General features: G+C 48.6%; 1 protein-coding gene and 1 long non-coding RNA gene across 11 annotated transcripts in view; one reads left to right on the top strand and one right to left on the bottom strand.

The window, feature by feature from the left end:
- Nucleotides 1–1,401: 1,401 nt before the first annotated feature.
- On the top strand, nt 1,402–5,574 carry LOC145534578 (uncharacterized). Its single transcript, XR_014074770.1, has 2 exons — nt 1,402–1,472; nt 3,238–5,574. It is a non-coding gene; the product is annotated as an uncharacterized LOC145534578 (long non-coding RNA).
- A 12,509-nt stretch (nt 5,575–18,083) lies between these two features.
- CELF4 (CUGBP Elav-like family member 4) overlaps nt 18,084–18,868 on the bottom strand; it is a 309,871-nt gene continuing 309,086 nt past the window's right edge. For all 10 annotated transcript variants that reach the window (XM_081562379.1, XM_081562380.1, XM_081562391.1 and 7 more), the window contains one exon: nt 18,084–18,205. In XM_081562379.1, coding sequence (XP_081418505.1) covers nt 18,179–18,205 — 27 coding nt within the window. In that variant the 3' untranslated portion in view covers nt 18,084–18,178. The remainder of the gene's footprint in view (nt 18,206–18,868) is intronic.

The raw sequence follows: 18,868 nt of genomic DNA, 5'->3' as shown, positions 1-18,868 counted from the left end.
ATGTTGACCTGGAAATCACTCTCTCAGGGTGTGATACCCTTGGTTATTGTGGCGGGGGGGGTCACCTCTGATTTGTTGGTGTATCTTTATCACAACGCATGAATCTGTGCTTAATAAACATGCATATAAATCTATATATGCATTTCAGGAAACTTTCCCTGCGCGGGGTGCATGGGGGAATCATCAAAGGAGCTCCCTGGAGATGCAGAACTCAGGGACTGCTAATAACAGGAGAGAACCAAGCCACAGATGGGAAGAAACTGAGATGGGGAGCAAAAATAACGTCACTGCAGGGTGATGATGCAGAAGGGACAGAAAGAGCCAGGAAAGAAGAACCAGGAAGGGAGGAATATGTACAAAACCTCGGGCTTGTGGAGTAGAGGCCAGTGGGTGTGCCAGGAAAGCATCAGAAACTCATGAAGCTCTTACTGTGTGCCAGACTCTGGGCTGGGCCCTGAGGGTCTTATTCAGTCCTTATGAGATGTGGCCTCTTTTCATACTTTAAAAAAAATTATTGCATGGGGTTCTTCTTGTAAGTCATCTCACATCCTTAATGGAATGGGGCTAGGCACACATCTATACACACCTAAAATTTGAGGGTGATGTCATTGGCACCAATAATGAAAATGTTTTAACAAGACTTACCCAAGGTCGTCAGAGCATTGAGTAGAGCATTCCAAGTATATAGAGTGGAGACTTGGAAACAGGATTGGGAGGGTCATTTCTCACGTCTCTGCTCTCCTACCCTCAGTCTCCAAGTAGCACCTAGTCCTTCTACTTATCAGCCTGCCCACTGCTCACTTTTCTAGTACAGTGGTCTGTTCGTTGACGTTCCTGTCCAGTGGCCCAAATTCATCCTTACATGTGTGACTTCACCTCTCTCTGCTTCACTCTTATCTTTAAATGGAGATTGCAATGGAACCTACCTTGCAAGGTTATTGTGAAGGTTAAATAAACTAATGTCTGTGGAGAGTGCTCGGCAGAAAATAAATGAGGTCCCAGGGAGGGTAACCTGTTATGACTATTCTCCAGAAAACTACCAGGATCGTCATCACATCACAGCCTGGCTTACGTGAGAGGTCATTTCCTATCGCCCTTTGACAGCCTGGACTTGGAGCACATGCACAAGGCTCTTGGTGATTTGGCTCGCTGCAGTCTGGAGACCTCCAGCCCCCTTTTCCCTCTCTCTCTTTCTCTAGACTTCTGGGCTCCAACCACTGTGAGCTTCCCTTAGTGCCTGAAGGCACCGTAATGTTCGTTTCCTGACCTTCTTAGGAGCTCTCTTGGCCCTTGTGCACCCGTTGTCCCTGTGTACACAGTGGCACTGTGCTGGGTTGCCTATGTATCTGATTCCTCGCGTAGACAAAGGCCCCATGACGGCCAGACTAGGACATCAGTCTCATTCATCAGTGACTCCCCAGAGCTCAGCGTGGCTGCTGGCACACTACAGGCTCTCAGTCCTTATTTCTCAGGTAGATGGATAGGGAAGGGGCGTGGGAGGGAGGGAGGAAGGGAGGGAAGACGTGAAACAGAGCTGTTTCCAAAGTCCAGCCCTCTTGGCACTGTTCCAGGCTGCTCGCAACTCTCACGAGGGAGAGTGGGGCCTAGGATGCCGCCACTACACACCCACACTGACAAGCCTTTTCTCTCCAAAAGAAATCTGACATTTGTAACTTCCCTGCCTCAAGTCCAAAGGACTCTGCAGTGCTTGTGGGTCAAGGAGCACACCCCTGAAAGAGACACCCCAGGTTCTCGGCATCTCACCCGCATTCCTTTCCACCTGCCCTCCCTCCCTGCATTCTGCTCCCCTTGCCACCCACCACCTTTGGGCATCTCCCGAAGACACACTGCTTTTTCCTGCCTGTGTGACTTCCGAGCCCCTCCCTTTCCGATGAATCTTTCCAGACCAGCCTCGGCGGTCTCTGCCGCCATGTTTTCCTGACTCCTCACCCCCTGCAACAGTATCAACTCCTTTCCGCTCCAACTGTGCCTGTAGAGCTTCTGTTACAGGCCACCTTCCAGCTGTGTTGTATTGTTTTGTGTACTGCTTATCCACCTATTGGAATGTTAAGTGTCTAAATGCAGCTTACAGTGACCGCTTGTGAGCTATATACATTTAAGTAAGTTACTTATACCCACTGAGCTTCCCACGTGATAATTTACAGGATTATTTGTAAAAATGGAGATGCCATCCCTACCTTACAAGTTTGGTGCCTGGCGTGCTGACCTAGCCCTGGAAACCAGCCCCAGGGAAAGCCAGACGATCAGGCCAAAGTGTCCGTGAATGTAGGACAGGCAGGGTGTCCAGCGGAGCCCAAGGAGGCTCTGAGAGGGGGCTCCTTGGAAGAGAAAGAACCGGGAGGCCGAGGAGGGAACAGCTGTGTTGGATTTGTGAGAAGTCGAAGAGGTGGCTGGCTCGAAGCCCAGTCCTCATCTGAGATCTGGACAGGGCGTTGGCGCTGGCCTCTCCCACCCTTCCTCCACAATCCACAGCTGCCGACCATGGCTGGCATGTGGCTGGCACTGCCACAGAGACCACAGCCATGGCCTGGGCTGCCCAAGAGGCCTGAGGCCCACTGGGCTGCACACGCGCAGCAGTGGTAAACTTTGTCCTTCTCTTCCCCGTATTTTAGCCACTTCCTAAGTGGCGCTAGTGGTAAAGAGGCCGCCTGCCAATGCGGGTGATGTAAGAGACACAGGTTCAATCCCTGGGTCAGGAAGATCCCCTGTAGGAGGAAACGGCAAACCACTCCAGTATTCTTGCCTGGAGAATCCCATTGACAGAGGAGCCTGGCGGGCTACAGTCCATGGGTCGCAAAGAGTCAGACGTGACTGAGCGCCTACACCAGCACCACCAGGTTCTGCAGTGACCTGTCTGGTGCTGGGATGAGTGGCTAGAGGAAAGGAAGTCACTCCCCCACCTCTTGTGGCTGCCGGTCGAGACAGGATGAACCCCAGCCCGGGTTGGTGGCGTTCCCCTCCCAGCTGGAAGTGATTTAAGCTTGTTGGATTTATATAACACTGAGGAACGGTAAACTGTGTAAATTTGCTGTGTTTTCCAGGGACAGTTATTTATGGAGGGGCATTTTTAACTCAAGTGCAGAAGTGTTAAATCATTATAATAAATCCATGCTATTCAGACTTTCTTACATTGTAATAAATTTTTTCTAAACATGAATGAGGAGATCCATGCTTCCTCTAATATACCATTATGTATTTCTTCTCAAAATGACACAGCTTACTATATCAACTTGGAGAATAACAGAAGATTTACTGACTTGGAGGGGGAAAAAAATGTTGAGTAGCAATGAGTCTGAGAAGGGACTAGGGAGCGTGACCCCCACGCTGAACTTCTCTCGCATCTCCACTGGCTTCTTCCCCAACCACATGCGGCCACAGCAGGGGAGGACCTGGCTGGGGGCGCCTCCCCAAGATCTCCGGGCTGAGCCTTTGAACAGAGAGATTCAGCCAGAAATCCATTCACCTTCTGTTCTGTCCTGTCCAAGGAGAGGTGTTGGGATGAGGCTCTATGAAACATGAAAGCTCTCTCCCTATGATCTGAAATCCCTTCCAGAAGCATCAGGCTGGCTAGAGAGTTCCCCTGCCCACAGTGCTCTCATCACCTGCCTCACCCCCCTCCTCACCTGGATGCCTAACTGGACCAGAGGATTCACAGTTTTCATCAGATTCTCAAAGGAATCTGCAATCCAAAGAATTTAGGAATCACGGGTCTTCAGGAAACCTAGAAGCATCTTTGGAATGACCACTAGGTAACAGACAAAAGTCCAATGGTGTGGTCCCAGCAGCACCTGGGAACTATGTCGAGCTGCAGTTAACGCACCCAGAGGTCAGTACAGGCCCAGAGGCCTGAACGGCAGCCCCTGGGATGCGGACTTCATCAGAATTTCCCAGAATATAAGATTTAATTGCTGGGCAAGGGCTGGAAGGAAGAAAGGAAGATGCCCTGGACCAAGGAAGAGTGTCAAAGGCATGGAGACAGAGACCCCAAGATCAGGAAGCTCATGGACAGCCTTGGAGGCTAGTTCTGGTGTTTAAGCTTGGAGAGCAGCAGGGCCCAGTGGAGAGAGACCTGCTGAGATTCCAATACACAGTAACAGCTTCCAGTTTACCTAGGCCTCCTCCAGAGGCTGGGGTTCAGGTTTTGGCTCTGCAGCCATAACTGTGTGACACGTGCAGTTTCCTTCACCTGTGCAAACTCAGTGCCTGACTTGCTAGATGTAGACAGCGCACACCTGCACAGCCGGCTCACAGATGACGTGGGGGTACAGTGAAAGGATGCTCGGGCATCTGCTGGATGAACAACTGTGAAGCACGTCCTAAACATCAGGTGTTTTATCATTTATCTGATGGCTGGTAAGGGGCGATGGGCCCTCTGAAGCATGGAGACCTGGCGCTTCCATGACAACCAGGCAAAGCTAGCCCAGCCCGCTCCATACCCGGCGCTTACCTGCACCCGCCACCACCCCAGACAGTGCTCCCAGCCCTCTTCTCGGCCTCCAGGAGGGCAGCCCACTGCACACCTGCCCGTTTCAGAATGCTGTTTACCTCCATCTCTCTCCACAGCCTGGGCTGCCTCCCCTGGAGTTGGGATTGTGCTCTCATCACCACCTCATACCCTTGTGCAGAATTGGACCCCGGCCTTGAGGACGGTCCAGAGCAGACTGAGTCAAGAACGGTTCCGGAGCAGGGACCCTGGAGCTGTGGTCCACGCACCTCCATCAGGCACACCTGCGGGCTGCCCACAGCCCTTCCTTCTCCCCTCCCATCTCCACTCTCCACCTCTAGGATTTTCAAATCTGTCCCTTCTCTCTTCAGAACTAAAGATGTTGTGTTTCTTGCTTTGCTAATCAGGCTGTTCCTGAGGATGGGGGTGGGAATAGGCACCCCCAGGAGCCAGGATGGGGTAGCAGAAACCACGGTGGTCCCATCTCACCGCCCATGACACGCGCTGCTCACATCCATGTTGGAGGGTTTGTCCTCTCAGATTCCCAGGGGAGGAAGGGTAACCGGTAAGGGATGGGGCGGGGGGTGGTCCCTGCAGCACCCAGTCTAGATGGCTGACAGCTCTCAGGATGACCCAGCTGATAGTCAACTGCCCACATTTTTTTTTCAAACATTTTATTTTGAAGTCAGACCTACAGAAAAGTTTTAGAAATAATACAAAGAATTCCTGTACATGAACACCCTTCACCCATATCCCCCAGGGTTAACATTTTTAACTCAGATTCACTCTATCTCACACATATATAATGCATATATCTCTCACATGTATTATTACTTTTCTTCTGAAATATTGGAGAGTAAATTGCAGACCAACTACTCTTCCTTCCCCTAATAATTCAGCATGTATTTCTTAAAAACAAGGACATTCTCTTCCATACCCACAGGACAATGATTGAAATCAAGAAAGTAACATAAATAGAGCACTATTTTCTAATCTGCAGACCAGATTTAAATTATGCCAATTTTCCTTTTTTTTTTTTTTAATTTTTTAAGTTTCCTTTCCTCAAATATCTTTCTGACAAAAGGAAAATAAAATCTAGCCAGGATCCAGTCTATGATCATGAGTTGCATTTAGTTGTCATGTCTCTTTGCTGCTGCTGCTGCTGCTAAGTCGCTTCAGTCGTGTCCAACTCTGTGCGACCCCACAGACGGCAGCCCACCAGGCTCCTTCGTCCCTGGGATTCTCCAGGCAAGAATATTGGAGTGGGTTGCCATTTCCTTCTCCAGTGCATGAAAGTGAAAAGTGAAAGTGAAGTCGCTCAGTTGTGTCTGTGTGTCTGTCTCTTTAGATGAGTACAAACTACTTATATTGTAGGATGTCCCCAATTTGGACTGGTTTGCTTTCTTGTGACCAAATTCAGGTCTGCATTTCAGCAAGAATTAAATGATGTTGCGTTATTCTCAGTAATCACACTGGGAGGCCCGTGATAGCTATTTCATTCCAGGTGATATTAACTTTGATCACCAGGTTAAGATGATGTCTGCTGGGTTTCTCCACTGTAAAGTCGCTTCCTTTCCTGTATAACTTGTAAGTATCTTGTGTGTGAATCAGGAAGGGCATTACCTGAGACTATGAAAATACCATTTCTCATCTATCCTTGACCGAGGAGTTTCAGCAATCAATGGCCACATGCCACTGTTTTTTCTTTTTTTCCAAACTTACTTTTTGTTTGTTTTTAAATTAATTTATTTTAATTGGAAGATAATTACTTTATAATATTGTGATGGTTTTCACCATATATCAATATTAATCAGCCATAGGTATGCCTATGTTCCCCCATCCTGAACCCCCCTCCCACTTCCCTCCCCACCCCATCCCTCTGGGTTGTCCCAGAGCACCGGCTTTGGGTACCCTGCTTCATGCACTGAACTCTCACTGGTCATCTGTTTTACATGTGGTAATGTATATGTCTCAATGCTAGTCTCTCAAATCATCCCACATCCAAAGGTCTGTTTTTTACATCTGTGTCTCCTTTGCTGCCCTGCATATAGGATCATCGGTTTTGTCTTTCTAAATTACATATATGTGTGTTAATATACAATATATGTCTTTCTCTTTCTGACTTACTTCACTCTGTATAATAGGCTCCAGGTTCACTAGAACTGACTCAAATGCATTCCTTTTTATAGCTGAGTAATATTCCATCGTGTATATGTACTACAACTTCCTTACCTATTCATCTGTCGATGGACATCTAGGTTGCTTCCATATCCTAGCTATTGTAAATAGTGCTGCAGTGAACATTGGGGTACATGTGTCTCTTTCAGTTCTGATTTCCTTGGTGTATATGCCCAGTAGTGGGATTGCTGGGTCATATGGCAGTTCTATTACCAGTTTTTTAAGGAGTCTTCACACTGTTCTCCATAGTGGCTGTACTAGTGTGCTTTTCCACCAACAGTGTAAGAAGTTTTCCTTTTCTCTACACCCTCTCCAGCATTTATTGTTTGTAGACTTTTTGATGATGGCCATTCTGACCGGCGTGAAATGATACCTCATTGTGGTTTTGATTTGCATTTCTCTAATAATGAGTGTTGAGCATCTTTTCATGTGTTTATTAGCCATCTGTATGTCTTCTTTGGAGAAAGGTCTGTTTGGGTCTTTTGCCCACTTTTTGATTAGGTTGTTCATTTTTCTGGTATTGAGCTGCATGAGCTGCTTGTATATTTTGGAGATTAATTCTTTGTCAAACTTACTTATTTTTAATTGAAGGAAAATTGCTTCAGAAAATTGTGTTGGCCTCTGCCATACATCATCATGAGTCAGCCACAGGTATACATGTGTCCCCTCCCTCTTTAACCCCCTCCAAGCCCCTCCCACCACTCTAGGTTGGTACAGAGCCCCAGCTAGAGTTCCCTGAGTCATAAAGAAATTTCCCATTGGTTATCTATTTTACATATGGCAGGGTATATGTTTTCATGTTACTATATCTATTCATCCCACCCTCTCCTTCTTCCCTGCTGCTCATGTCCATAAGTCTGTTCTCTATGTCTGCATCTCCATTGTTGCCCTGTAAATATGTTCATCAGTACTATCTTTCTAGATTTCATATATATGCATTAATATATGATATTTGTTTTTTTTCTGACTTACTTCACTCTGTATAAGAGGCTGTAGGTTCATCCACCTTATTAGCATTGACTCAAATGCATTCCTTTTTATGGCTGAGTAATATTCCATTGTGTATATGTACCACAGTTTCTTTATCCATTCATCTGATGGACATCTTATGTTGCTCCCAAGTCCTAGCTATTGTAAACAGTGCTGCAGTGAACGTTGGGGTACAGCTACATGCCATTTAAATCCTTAGTCTTCTGCCATGTTCCCACTACCCTCTTTGATGGTCCCAGTGCTAGGAGACAGGCTGGAAAAGGAGAAAATTATTGTCCTCAGGACCTTCAGCTGGAGAGGGAGCTATAGACTCAGAGCAACACAGAACAGTGTAATCAAGGGCCAGTGAAGTGTCTCCAACCTGAGGGCAACAGGAGGTCAGGAAATAAGTGTTTAGTTTGAGCTGGAGACTCCTGAAGCAAACAGAACCTGAACCAAGGGCGGGAGAATCTGAGCGGGCAGAAACTTGGGAAAACAGGAGAATCTGTGTCCATAAGCCATCTCTGAGGGCCCCAATAGGACCAGAATCCCAGGAGGGTCCCTGTCATCTCCAGAGCTCCCCGGGTACTAAGAAGACCAGAACCACCAGGCTTCCTTGTGATTCCTGGTCAGAGTTGGGGAAGCTGAGGCACAGGGGCCTTGCCAAGAAGACACAGGTGTGGGGTGCTTTGGGAGGGCTCGTGGGAGGCAGCTCCCCCACTCCACACCTCTTCTCGTTCATTCAGCAAACATCATTGAGCACCGACTATGTGCCAGACACTGAGTTCAATGCTACAAGTACAAAATGCTCTCAAGTAGTTCTTGATTAAAGGGGATGCTGCAGACCCAGAGGCATCGTCAGGTCACCCAGCTCTCAGGACAGGATAGCAGGGGTCCTCTGCCCAGTTGAGAGCAGGGGAGAGTGGTGGCTAAAACCCTGCTTGTCCCTGTGAAGTCATCTCATCCAGGTGCTTCTCATGTTGAGACCTTGACTGAAGGCATTCAAGGCTTCCCTCCTCTACACCCCTTCTTTCCCCTCCCAGCACTTAGCAGAGAGCTCTGGACACAAAGGGGCTGGGCCGAATCCTTGAGACCCACCCAGGATACCTCACTTTGCAAAGGAAGAAACTAACACGGAGGTCTGAGATTTTCCAGGCAGGTCCTGTCTCCACTTCTCTGCCCTGTGGTTAGGCTGCCTGTCTTTGTTTGAGGCTTAGAAATACAGCCAGTCAGAGGCTTCTGAGTGAAGACTTCTTATACTTGTGCCTTGGAAAGGTAGCCCCCTCCAAAGTCATATGGTGATTATAAGCCTGGAACCTGCTAACTGGGACTGGGCTCAAACCCCAGCTCTGTCAAACCAGGTGACTTGCAGCACATCACTTTAGCCTGTCTGTAAAACAGGGTGTCGGCTGGTTGGGAAGGTTAACTGGGATGGTGTCAGTGAAGCAGCCAGGACACTGCCTGGTCTCAGTAATGGCTTCTTTTTAGACAAGGCCCTGTGTCTTCCCCAGCATGTTCCCCGCTTACCTGAGGCATCTTGCACGTCTTTAGCATATCTGGGGTCCTTTGTTCCTCCATAACCCTCTCCCTCGGGGTCTGTTTAACCCCTGCTCACCCTGCAACTCTCAGCCCAAGTTTCTCCTCCTCACTAGTCTGAGCTTCTGGCATTGTCTCTTCAGGGCACAATTCACCAGGCTGTCCTGCAGCCATCTTTACCAGCCAGAGAACCCATGGGAGGGGACAGTGCAGCTGATTTTGAAGCTGGGATCCACTACTTGCTTACAGTGTGATTTTTTTTTTTTAAAACTTCTGTATTGTGGTATAGCCAATAAACAATGTTGTGACAGTTTCAGGTGAACAGCCTGAAACTGTTCAGGGGGACTCAGCTGTACATATACATGTATCCATTCTCCCCCAAACTCCCCTCCCCTCCAGGCTGCCACACAACATTGAGCAGAGTTGCATGCACCATGCTGTATTTCCTTGTTGGTTATCCATCTAAAATAGAGCAGTGACTTGCAGTGTGATCTGCAGCAAGTTATTCACCTCCCCAAGCCTCTGGTTGGTCATCTGATAGCACCTTACAGGATGACTTCCGGGATTCGACAGCACACCCACAACACACTGACCTTGTGCCTGGAACGTGGCTGTGTGTGGTCTTCATCACCCCACCCTCAGTCCTTAGCACTGAGCGGGCACTGGATGTGTGCACTTGGTTGAGTGCTAAAGGAAGAAATAAACTCCCAACCCAAGGTGATTTCCATTAAAAAAGCAGAACTAAATAAGGCCCTAGTCTCACCCAAAGTAAAAGGCCTAATGACAGGATCTGAGGTCCTGAGCAGGGCAGGAGTGCAGCAGGGTGGAGGTGTGGGGTCTGCTCTGTGGCCCTCATGTTAGTTTCCAGGGCTGCCTGTGCAGAGCGAAAATGCCCCACAGGAGCCTTGCTTCTGAAGCTCCTCTTTGGACCCCAAGAGGGACCTGAGTGGGGGGGCAGAAGGGAGGTGGGTGGACAGCACCCAGCTGCCCTAGGCTTCCTGCCACCCTAATGCCCACGGTGCCCAGAGCTGAGCCCCAGGACAAGGCGGGAGAGAAGGGCAATGGCCAAGATGGTTCATGTGGAGAGTCTGGAGATGAGGGGCATCTTTGTGCCTTAGTTAGTGGAGTCGGGCACCTTCAGAAATGGCCACAATTTCCCCTTGATTTGGAGTGATGGTGAACCGGTTTGCATTGATCTTAACAACATGCTTATAGTTTTATCCAGAGTTTAGCGTGCTGGGGAAAACCAAGCTGACACAGCTCAAAAGGGTTTTGAACTTCAGGTAGCAGCATAAAATGTTAATAAATGCTCCATTTATTTCCATTTACTTTCCTCTCCTTGTTAATAATAAAAGCTAACCAGGCCTTTGGGGTTTTTCTCTCTCCCTCCACTGTGTCCCCACCACCAGGTGGGAAGGGTCACCTCCTGCATGCCCTCACCTTTACAAGCACTGGGCCAGCCCACATAACCCAGGAGGGAAGGGAAGAAAAGGACTGGCACCTATGTCAATAGAGGCGATGCCACTTCCTAAAGGTAAAATTAATATTATTGAGAAAAAAGTGAGAAGGAGGGACCAGAAAAGAGAGACAGGAGAGAAGGGTTGGAGCGGAGCAACTGTGCAGAGAATTTACAAGCGAGGGAGACAAGACACGGAGACTAAGAGCACAGCTCTGCAGACAGCCCTGGGCTGGAACCCTGACCCTGGGTCATCTCGGCGGGGACTTAGCCTCTCCGAGCCTGGTTCCTCATCTGTCAAACAGGGACGATAACACCGAGCTCAGGGAATCAGATAAGATTATAATTAAGCAGCTCTTCACAGTGTCTGGCTCAGGACAAGCACTTCAGCAGTGACTGCTCCCTCATGCCTCAAAGGGATGCACCCAGCTGATGAGTGTGCTGGAAAGGACCTGGTTCTCCTACTTCGCCAGGGGGTCCTGAGCAACCCCAAGGCTGGGCTCACTTCCTGGGAATCCCACCAGTCAGCTTCAGGCCTGGGCACGGCACCGCCTGACTCTGGGTCTCCTCACTGATAACTGAGTTCCTTACACCAATGCACACACATCTGCATGCTAAGACCAAGGTAAACAAGACATCTGGTAACACTGGCTGCCTTTGGAGACAGGAATGGGTGACTGGATTCAGGGGTGGAAAGAAGACTTTTTATCATACACTTTTTCGTATTTTTTGAATTTTGAAATATATAGCATGTTACCTATTCCAAAAATTAGATAACACTTTTTAAGCACAAAAACCAAACTAACATGCAGCCTGAGGCTCTGTGAACCGGGAGAGGATGCCTGCAGACACTGACAGCCACAGTGGTGCTGGGGAGGCTCATGGGGAAAAGAAAGGGCAGAGAGAGAGGAAGGGGCAGAGGACCATCCGTGAATAGGGGTCCCTGGGAAGGTGTGTGAGCAGTGAGAGACAGAGAGGTGTGCACCTGAATATGACAAATTCTCTGCAAGTCTCACAGGCTCACTGAACTTAAGAGAAAATGATGGGAAGTGGCCTGGTACCAAGTTCAAGTTCACTTGGTTGGGACGTGAATTGTCAGTAGGATGGAACTAAGGAAAGGGAAGGAGGAGGGGCTCAGAGCCTCAATTACTCATTCTGAGTATCTGTACTATTCAAGAATTTACAACTCAGAGGATCCTTGGGATGGGGCATGGTTGTGTCTGGCTGTGTCCTCTTTACTCCTCACAACTCTTGGGGGCGGGGGCATATTGGTATCCCCATTTCAGAGATAAGGAAACTGAGGTTCAAAGAGGTTAGGTCAGCTTTCAGCTTTCCAAAATGACACTAGAGGTCTATGCATCCCTTCAAAGCTCATGCCTTTTTCACTCTGACATACAGTCTCCCACTCTCCTCCTGGTCTGGGCAGATCGTGGTTAGATGTCCACAGAGATACAAGGTAGGACAGAGACATTCAGGGTTCCCTGAAGAGATGAGGAGCTAGGTTAGCGTGAGGGAAAAGAAGTTGGGTTGATAAGGAGGAGTGAGTCTGGGGTGCTGGCCGTCCACTAGCCAGGCCTGGGAGCCTGGGGTCTGGGAGAGCTAAAGACCAGAGACTGATGGGGTAAGGGAGGGCCTACAGGGAGAAGGGAGGACAGCTTAGGGAAATAGGAGGGGCAGTAGAAAGAGAAAGCTAGAAAGTAACAAACGGATACTCAGCTGAAAGGAAAGGGAGTGTCGGCTACCCACTCATTCCAAATGTCCTCTTGTTCCTTTAAAGCATTTGCAGAACACCTACCTCTTTGGAACATGCTTTCAGTTGCCTGCAGTTTGTGCTTCCTTCCTTCTTTAACTCATTCATCCCTGCAGGCAGTGGACCAACATGAACTGAACGGCCGGCTGACTAGAGGGAATAGTCAATGGAAGGTATCAATGCTAGCTAATCATTTTGGTTTGAGGGAATTCCATTCTGGGAGAGAGACAAATGGCACTCACACCAAGGCTGGTGCTGTCACCTTAGGCAGGGCTGGGGCCATGACCGTGCTGCCCAGATGTCCCCTTACCATCTTACTCACCTGGGAAATGTCCATTTGGGTTCAACTGAGTGTAATTCGAACACTGGCCCTGCAGACCTCGTGCCAGGAGGAGCTACAAATTCACCTGGTTTGGGGGCAGCAGAACACGGAAGATGGATGCTGGACTTGGAGGCACGCGTGTGGGTGGGAAAACTCTAGGACATTCCATGTGTGGCTGTACCAGTGCCCTGTGTGCAGGAGCAGGTGGGATACAGCTCAGAATAGGGACAATGTCGGATCTTTATAGAAACCCAGAAGGAGATGAAGCGTGAAGTGAAAGTCACCCAATCGTGTCCAACTCTTTGTGACCCCATGGACTATACAGTCCATGGAATTCTCCAGGCCAGAATACTGCAGTGGGTAGACTTTCCCTTCTCCAGAGCATCTTCCCACCCCAGGGATTGAACCCAGGTCTCCTGCATTGCAGGCAGATTCTTTACCAGCTGACTCTGCAGGGAAGCCCAAGACAACTGGAGTGGGTAGCCTATCCCTTCTCCAGCGGATCTTCCTGACCCAGGAATAGAACTGGGGTCTCCTGCATTGCAGGCAGATTCTTTTTACCAACTGAGCTCTCAAGGAAGCCCAAAAGAGATGGGAGCTATTAACTCTGTGTGTGTGTGTTAGTGGCTCAGTCATGTCTGACTCTTTGTGACCCCACAGACTGCAGCCCGTGAGGCTCCTCTGTCCATGGAATTCCCCAGGCAAGAATACTAGAGTGGGTTGCCATTCCCTTCTCCAGGGGATCTCCCTGACCCAGGGATCGAACCTGGGTTTTCTGCATTTCAGGCAGATTCTTTACCATCTAAACACTCTTCTCATATTAACATCACACAGAAAGGAAGGGGAAAGAGAGAGAAGGAAAGAGAAAAGTGAGAGAGAAGATGAGTACAGAAGGGTGAACGAAGACCTGAGAGGCCTTTGAAAGTGCTGCCAGGGCAGGGGCTGGAGGGAGGCCGGGGCACCAGTGCCCACCTGTGCGTGAGGCTGGGCGAGGCCACAGGGAGGCCCCACACTCCCCACAGCAAGGGTGCAGCTGCCCGACAGGCCAGAGCATGTCAGGTCAGCATCGACAGCACTGAGGGGAAACAGGTGTCTGCCAATGAAATGACTTGATAACTGGGATTTTCTTCAAAATAATCAGGGAATTGATGTATGTTAAAGCTAAGTGCTGTGTGCACAGGGGGTTATTATGCAAGTATCTCTACTTTCCCTTATGCGCGAAATAAAAAGTTTACAAGAATAAACAAAAAGTCTTTTAAAAAACTACGGAAGCTGTGAAGGAATCACACGCTGCAGGTAGAATATAGCCAACCCTCCATATCCACGGAGGAAGAACCCACAAAAACAGCGGCCCGACTGTACTGGGCCATTTTGAGCATCCACAGACTTTGCTTTATCTGTAGGGGTCCGGGAACCCATGCCCTGAAGATTCCGAGGGATGACTGTGCTACCAGAGGAACACAAACCGTAGAATATAAGCAGAAATGAATGAGAACCATATCTTGGGTTTTCTTAAATAACACTGCAAATCAGGGGTTCTTAACCAGGGGGTGATGGATGGGCTGTGGGGCCCCTGAACTCCCTGTAATCAGGTGCAAAGTGATCTGAGAGTTTGCAGCAACTTTTCAAGGAACCTCTGGTGCCCACCGCGTCCCCCCACCCCCACCCCACAGAGGCTAATACATTACCTTCTCTCTTAAATGTGCTGTGTGTACCCAGCCACTTGGTGGGTGGTTTTAAATAAAGGTTTATTTTCTAGAACTGGCGTATTCACACCTGGGCCCTGGGTTTTCCTCTCTCTTCTCAGTCAGCCATGCCTGGAACAGAGCAAAAGAGGCCGACCCACTGCATAGCCCGGCTCCTCAGGGATAGTTCCCTGAGGCCCCACTGCTCTGGCTCAGGTAGGGGCTTGCTGTGTCAGAGAGAAGGGGACACAGCGGGGAAGGGCTGGGGAGGCCGGTGGGGCTCCCTGGGGTCTGAGAGAGTGACAGCAGGCAGTGTGGTTGAAGCTGTCATCCTCTGGCAGGCACAGTGGCTTTCAGCTGCAAATGTCCAGCAGAAACCATGGTTTTGAATAGTCTGAGGCTCAAAACCCAGAGAATTCCGTAGAAAATACCTTTCCGTTCCTCACAGGGTTGCGTGACTCCCAGTGTGACACCTACCCCTCGCAGTGAATTCCTCCAAGAAGTCCAGCTCCCTAGAGGCTCCCTAGAACTGGCAGGTTAAGTGTGGGTTATTTCAGAGGACAGGGAGGGTCTCAACTTAGAACCATCTCCACGCTGAAGTCAAGGCTTGATGGCCTGCCCCCAGGTCCCGAGGAGTGAAGGCCCTTTCTCCCCAGGCTAGCATCTCCACAGGCTAGCATGGGACGCATGGGAGAGGGGCTTGGGGACTGAGATGCCAGGCGAGGAGGGAGGCAGGGCCCAGGTGCTGCTCCCCACCACTCCCCCCACACAGAGGACGGGGAGCTGAAGCCATTCCCCACCTCTCACAGGAGGGCACAGACAGACAGTCAGACACCTGTGCCTACCAGGACTCCCGCCATCTCCCCCTCTCATCACGTGCGGGGAGGAGATGGAGACCCTTGGTGGGGCCTGCCCATTCCTAGACAGGTCTGCAAGGACAAGATGGGCTAGCAAGAAAGGGCTGTCCCAGGACAGAGTGTGACGAAGGTTCACAGCTGCTGTGCACCTGGGGTCTCACCTCAGGAGGACCTCCCTTCTACTTCCCCTCCCCCAGGCCCTACTTCAGGGTCTCCTGCCTTGGGAACCTCCCCACACCCCATACCTTCCTCGAAAGCCTCCTGTGGCACTCAGGGTGTGGACATCTCCCTGCCTCCCTCTCATGAATCAGAGATGGCAGCACTCCAGGCTCCTCCCACCAGAGCCCCGCCTCTGCGGATCATCTAGAACCTCAGTCTTCTCCACCCAGAGAAATGTCAGGGCAGTGGAAGGTGCAAGACCAAGAACAAAATGCTCCATGGCAAGTCTCGGGTGTTTGGGGCTGCGTCTTCCCCCTCCTTTACTGTAGGTCCTGCCTCCACTGTCTCCTTCCTCAGCTCCTCAGAACACGTCCCCCCACCCCAGCTGAAGGTGTTCTCACTTGTCCTTCTTCCTGTTGGTTGTGGGATCTGTGGCCAATCCTACAAGGGAACCTAGGAATGGGCATGCGCTGGGGACCTTCAGAGGTGCACGTCCGTAAAGAGAGCCTTTTCTAGAAGGTCTAGGCAGCAGACTGACTCCGTGCAGGGAAGAACCAAAGCTACTTCCAGTGGGCCAGCCCTAGGGCAAGAGACACTGCCCGCCAAACTCCAGGAACCACAGACCACCATGGAAGAGCCTTTTTTTTTTTTTAAACTGTGCTTTATTTAGGGCTAAGCTGGAGAAAGCGTCATCCAATAGTTACAGAAGGTTACAAGGAGCTTTAGGGAGTTGAGTGTGAAAAGAGCAGTTGTACTGAACTGCAGCTGTTTTTTTTTTTTTTTACAACATCTGGACATCCTAAAAAGAAGGAGCCAAGAGAAAGAAAAATAAAATTTTAAAAAATAATAATTAACCAACAAAACAGAAAGAAAGGAACGGCAGAAGGCCTGAGAGGAACCAGATAGATGTTCTAAAGCAAAAAATTAAAAAACATGGTAGGTCCAAAGGCCTCCCCGCCAGGCCTCCAGATGAACCGGAGGTCAGTGAGGAGGGTTTCAAGGCAGAAGGTCAAAGCAAGTCTTCCCAACGGTGCAAATAAATTATAATAAATATGTTATACTTTAAAATATATGTGTTCTTAAATAATTCAGTGTTTTTTTCTGATTCTGAGTTTTTTTAAGCAATGTCTTTTTTAACTGCTCTAAAGTCATTTACCAAAGATAAATATCGTGCTTTCATTAAATAGTTTTCCTTGTTTTTTTCTCTATCATTACAATTAAAAGTCCTACAAAATATGCAAATTTATTTACAGAAAAACAGAGCCGGCATCATTTAAACATCCCTGTTTTTCAAAATTCCTTGTAAACAGTTTCAGAAATTCTTCAAAGATTGTTTTTTTTTTTTTTCTCTCTCTTGTTAAGGTTTTTGTGTGTGTGTGTGTTGTTTAGTTGTTTTAAGATGAAAGTTCCCAGGTCTCCCTTGCCCGGAAAGTCTCTGGAGCAAGCATGGAAGGCGAGTGAAGCGGAGGTGTCCAGGGCTTGCGCGGAGCGGGCGAGTGCGCGCAGCTCCCGGAGCGAAGCGAGGCGAGGGCGGCGGCGGCGGCGGGCCTTCCTGCCAGCGGCGCGGCCTACACCGGCGGTGGGCACCCCGAGGCCCACGGTTCTGGGCGGGTCCGGCCTGGCCCTCGGGGTCAACGGCGTCCAACAGCACTCGCGGGGAGAAGGGATTGATGCTCAGTCTAAACTCTACAAAAGTACAGTCCTACAACATCTGGGATTTTAGCAATAACGCTAACTTCTATAGTTTTTTTTTTTCTTTTTTTTTCTTTTTTGCTTTCCTCTAATTTTTCTTCTATTATATAGGTATTTTAAACTTCTCCTTTTTAAAATTCTGTACAACTATTATGATTTTAAGAGGGGGGGAAAGTTAGAAGCATTTACAGACTTTTCACAACAATTATCTTGCCTTGTCAGTCCCCTTTGTTCCCCTCGTTTTCTCACACTTCACAGTTAACGAGTTTTCGAGTTTTCGTATTTTGTTGCTTTCCCCAAATATCCACCAATTTGTTCATCTTAACAGCTCCATCCAGACATATAATACAGAAAACCATAGGAAAGTGTCATAGACTTGAATGAGGGTAATCAAAGCGCCTCTCAAAGTATCAAAGAACTATTATCTTGCTGTTTTAAAAGCATTGAAGCATTATTTTTCCTTTTTTAATTTTTTTTGTTTTTTTTTTGTTTTTTTTTTTTGACTATTTTTAATTACATTTTTTCATAGAATCGCTCTAAGCTGTTTCAAGAACAGCCACGAGGCAGGAAGGAGGTTCTCCTCCTCCATTCCCCCTCTATTTGACCTAGAGCTACACATCTGCAATAAAAAGTTTGGTCCTTTGGTCCCTAAATAGCTAAAGGAATGACAGATAGAGATGCTCTGCAGCGACCTCCCAGCCGCCCCCCTGGGGACCAGGCCCCGTCAGCCACACCGCTTGCCCCAGCCTGCCTCGGGCACCCGCGAGCTGGAAAAGCCCCGGGGATCGGGCAGCGGCCCTTCCCAGTTCCCAGCCCTACAGTCTCCCCACCTTGTCTCAAGTTCTTTTGTTTTAAAGTTGCCTTTTTTGTTTTGTTTTGTTTTTTTTCTTCTCATTTTTCTTCATCATCTTCTTCTTCTCTTTGTCATATATATATTTTTCCCCCAAACACGTGCCCTCTGAACTCCACAGACGCTATACTTTCCTTGAAGAAATGTGACAGTCACAGAGAGTGTCTGGAGTCTTCAGCTTGATTGATATTGGCTGATATGTCAAAGGTGTCATCCAACAGTTCTCATTTATAAATATATATAGAGAGAGGTTTGTTTTTTAATGTAGCCCGTTCAGCATCCTGCCCTAAAATGAAGAAAATCGGGGCTGATTAAGCCAAGAGAGGAAATGCAAAATACATCCAAACACCAAAAGGAACCTGCCTCGGGGGGGTTAGGGTGGGAGCTCTGGGGGGGATGGCGGGAGGGAGGGAAGAGACCAGTATGAGAATTAGTCATGATCATGATACGTAAAAAAAGAAATTGACTCTTGTATTCAGAGTAAGAAACCACTGGGAAGGCTATAGGTGATGGCTGTATCAGAGGAGAGGGGTTTTGATTTGGGTTCCTTTAGAGTTCTGGATTGGGGGATGGCTAGATCTAAGGGAAGAATTTGTGACTGTGGGGTATGAATTCATCATTAAACTGACCTCTGAGGGATCTAGCCCAGATACAATATGTATACAGAAGCCTAGCAAACAAGATGGCAAAAATCTAGCAGCCCAGCCGGCTCCTCCCCACGGTCTGTGACCTGAATTTTGTAGAACCCTTGCCCAGTTTCCAAGTGAACCGCCTCTTTTCCAAGGTCAGTAACTATTTGCGAGGCTATGTATATATATGTATATCTGGATATATGTGTAGAATATATTCACCTGCACATATGTGGATATACATGGATATGTGTGTATGTATATGCATAGATATACACATCCACACACACGTAATGTTTTTCTCAAACATGCCAGGGAAT

This window comes from Giraffa tippelskirchi, chromosome 14, assembly GCF_054371585.1.
Source record: "Giraffa tippelskirchi isolate mGirTip1 chromosome 14, T2T-mGirTip1v1.2.pri, whole genome shotgun sequence".
Lineage (NCBI taxonomy): Eukaryota > Metazoa > Chordata > Mammalia > Artiodactyla > Giraffidae > Giraffa > Giraffa tippelskirchi.
This window is presented reverse-complemented; position numbering and strand designations above follow the sequence as displayed.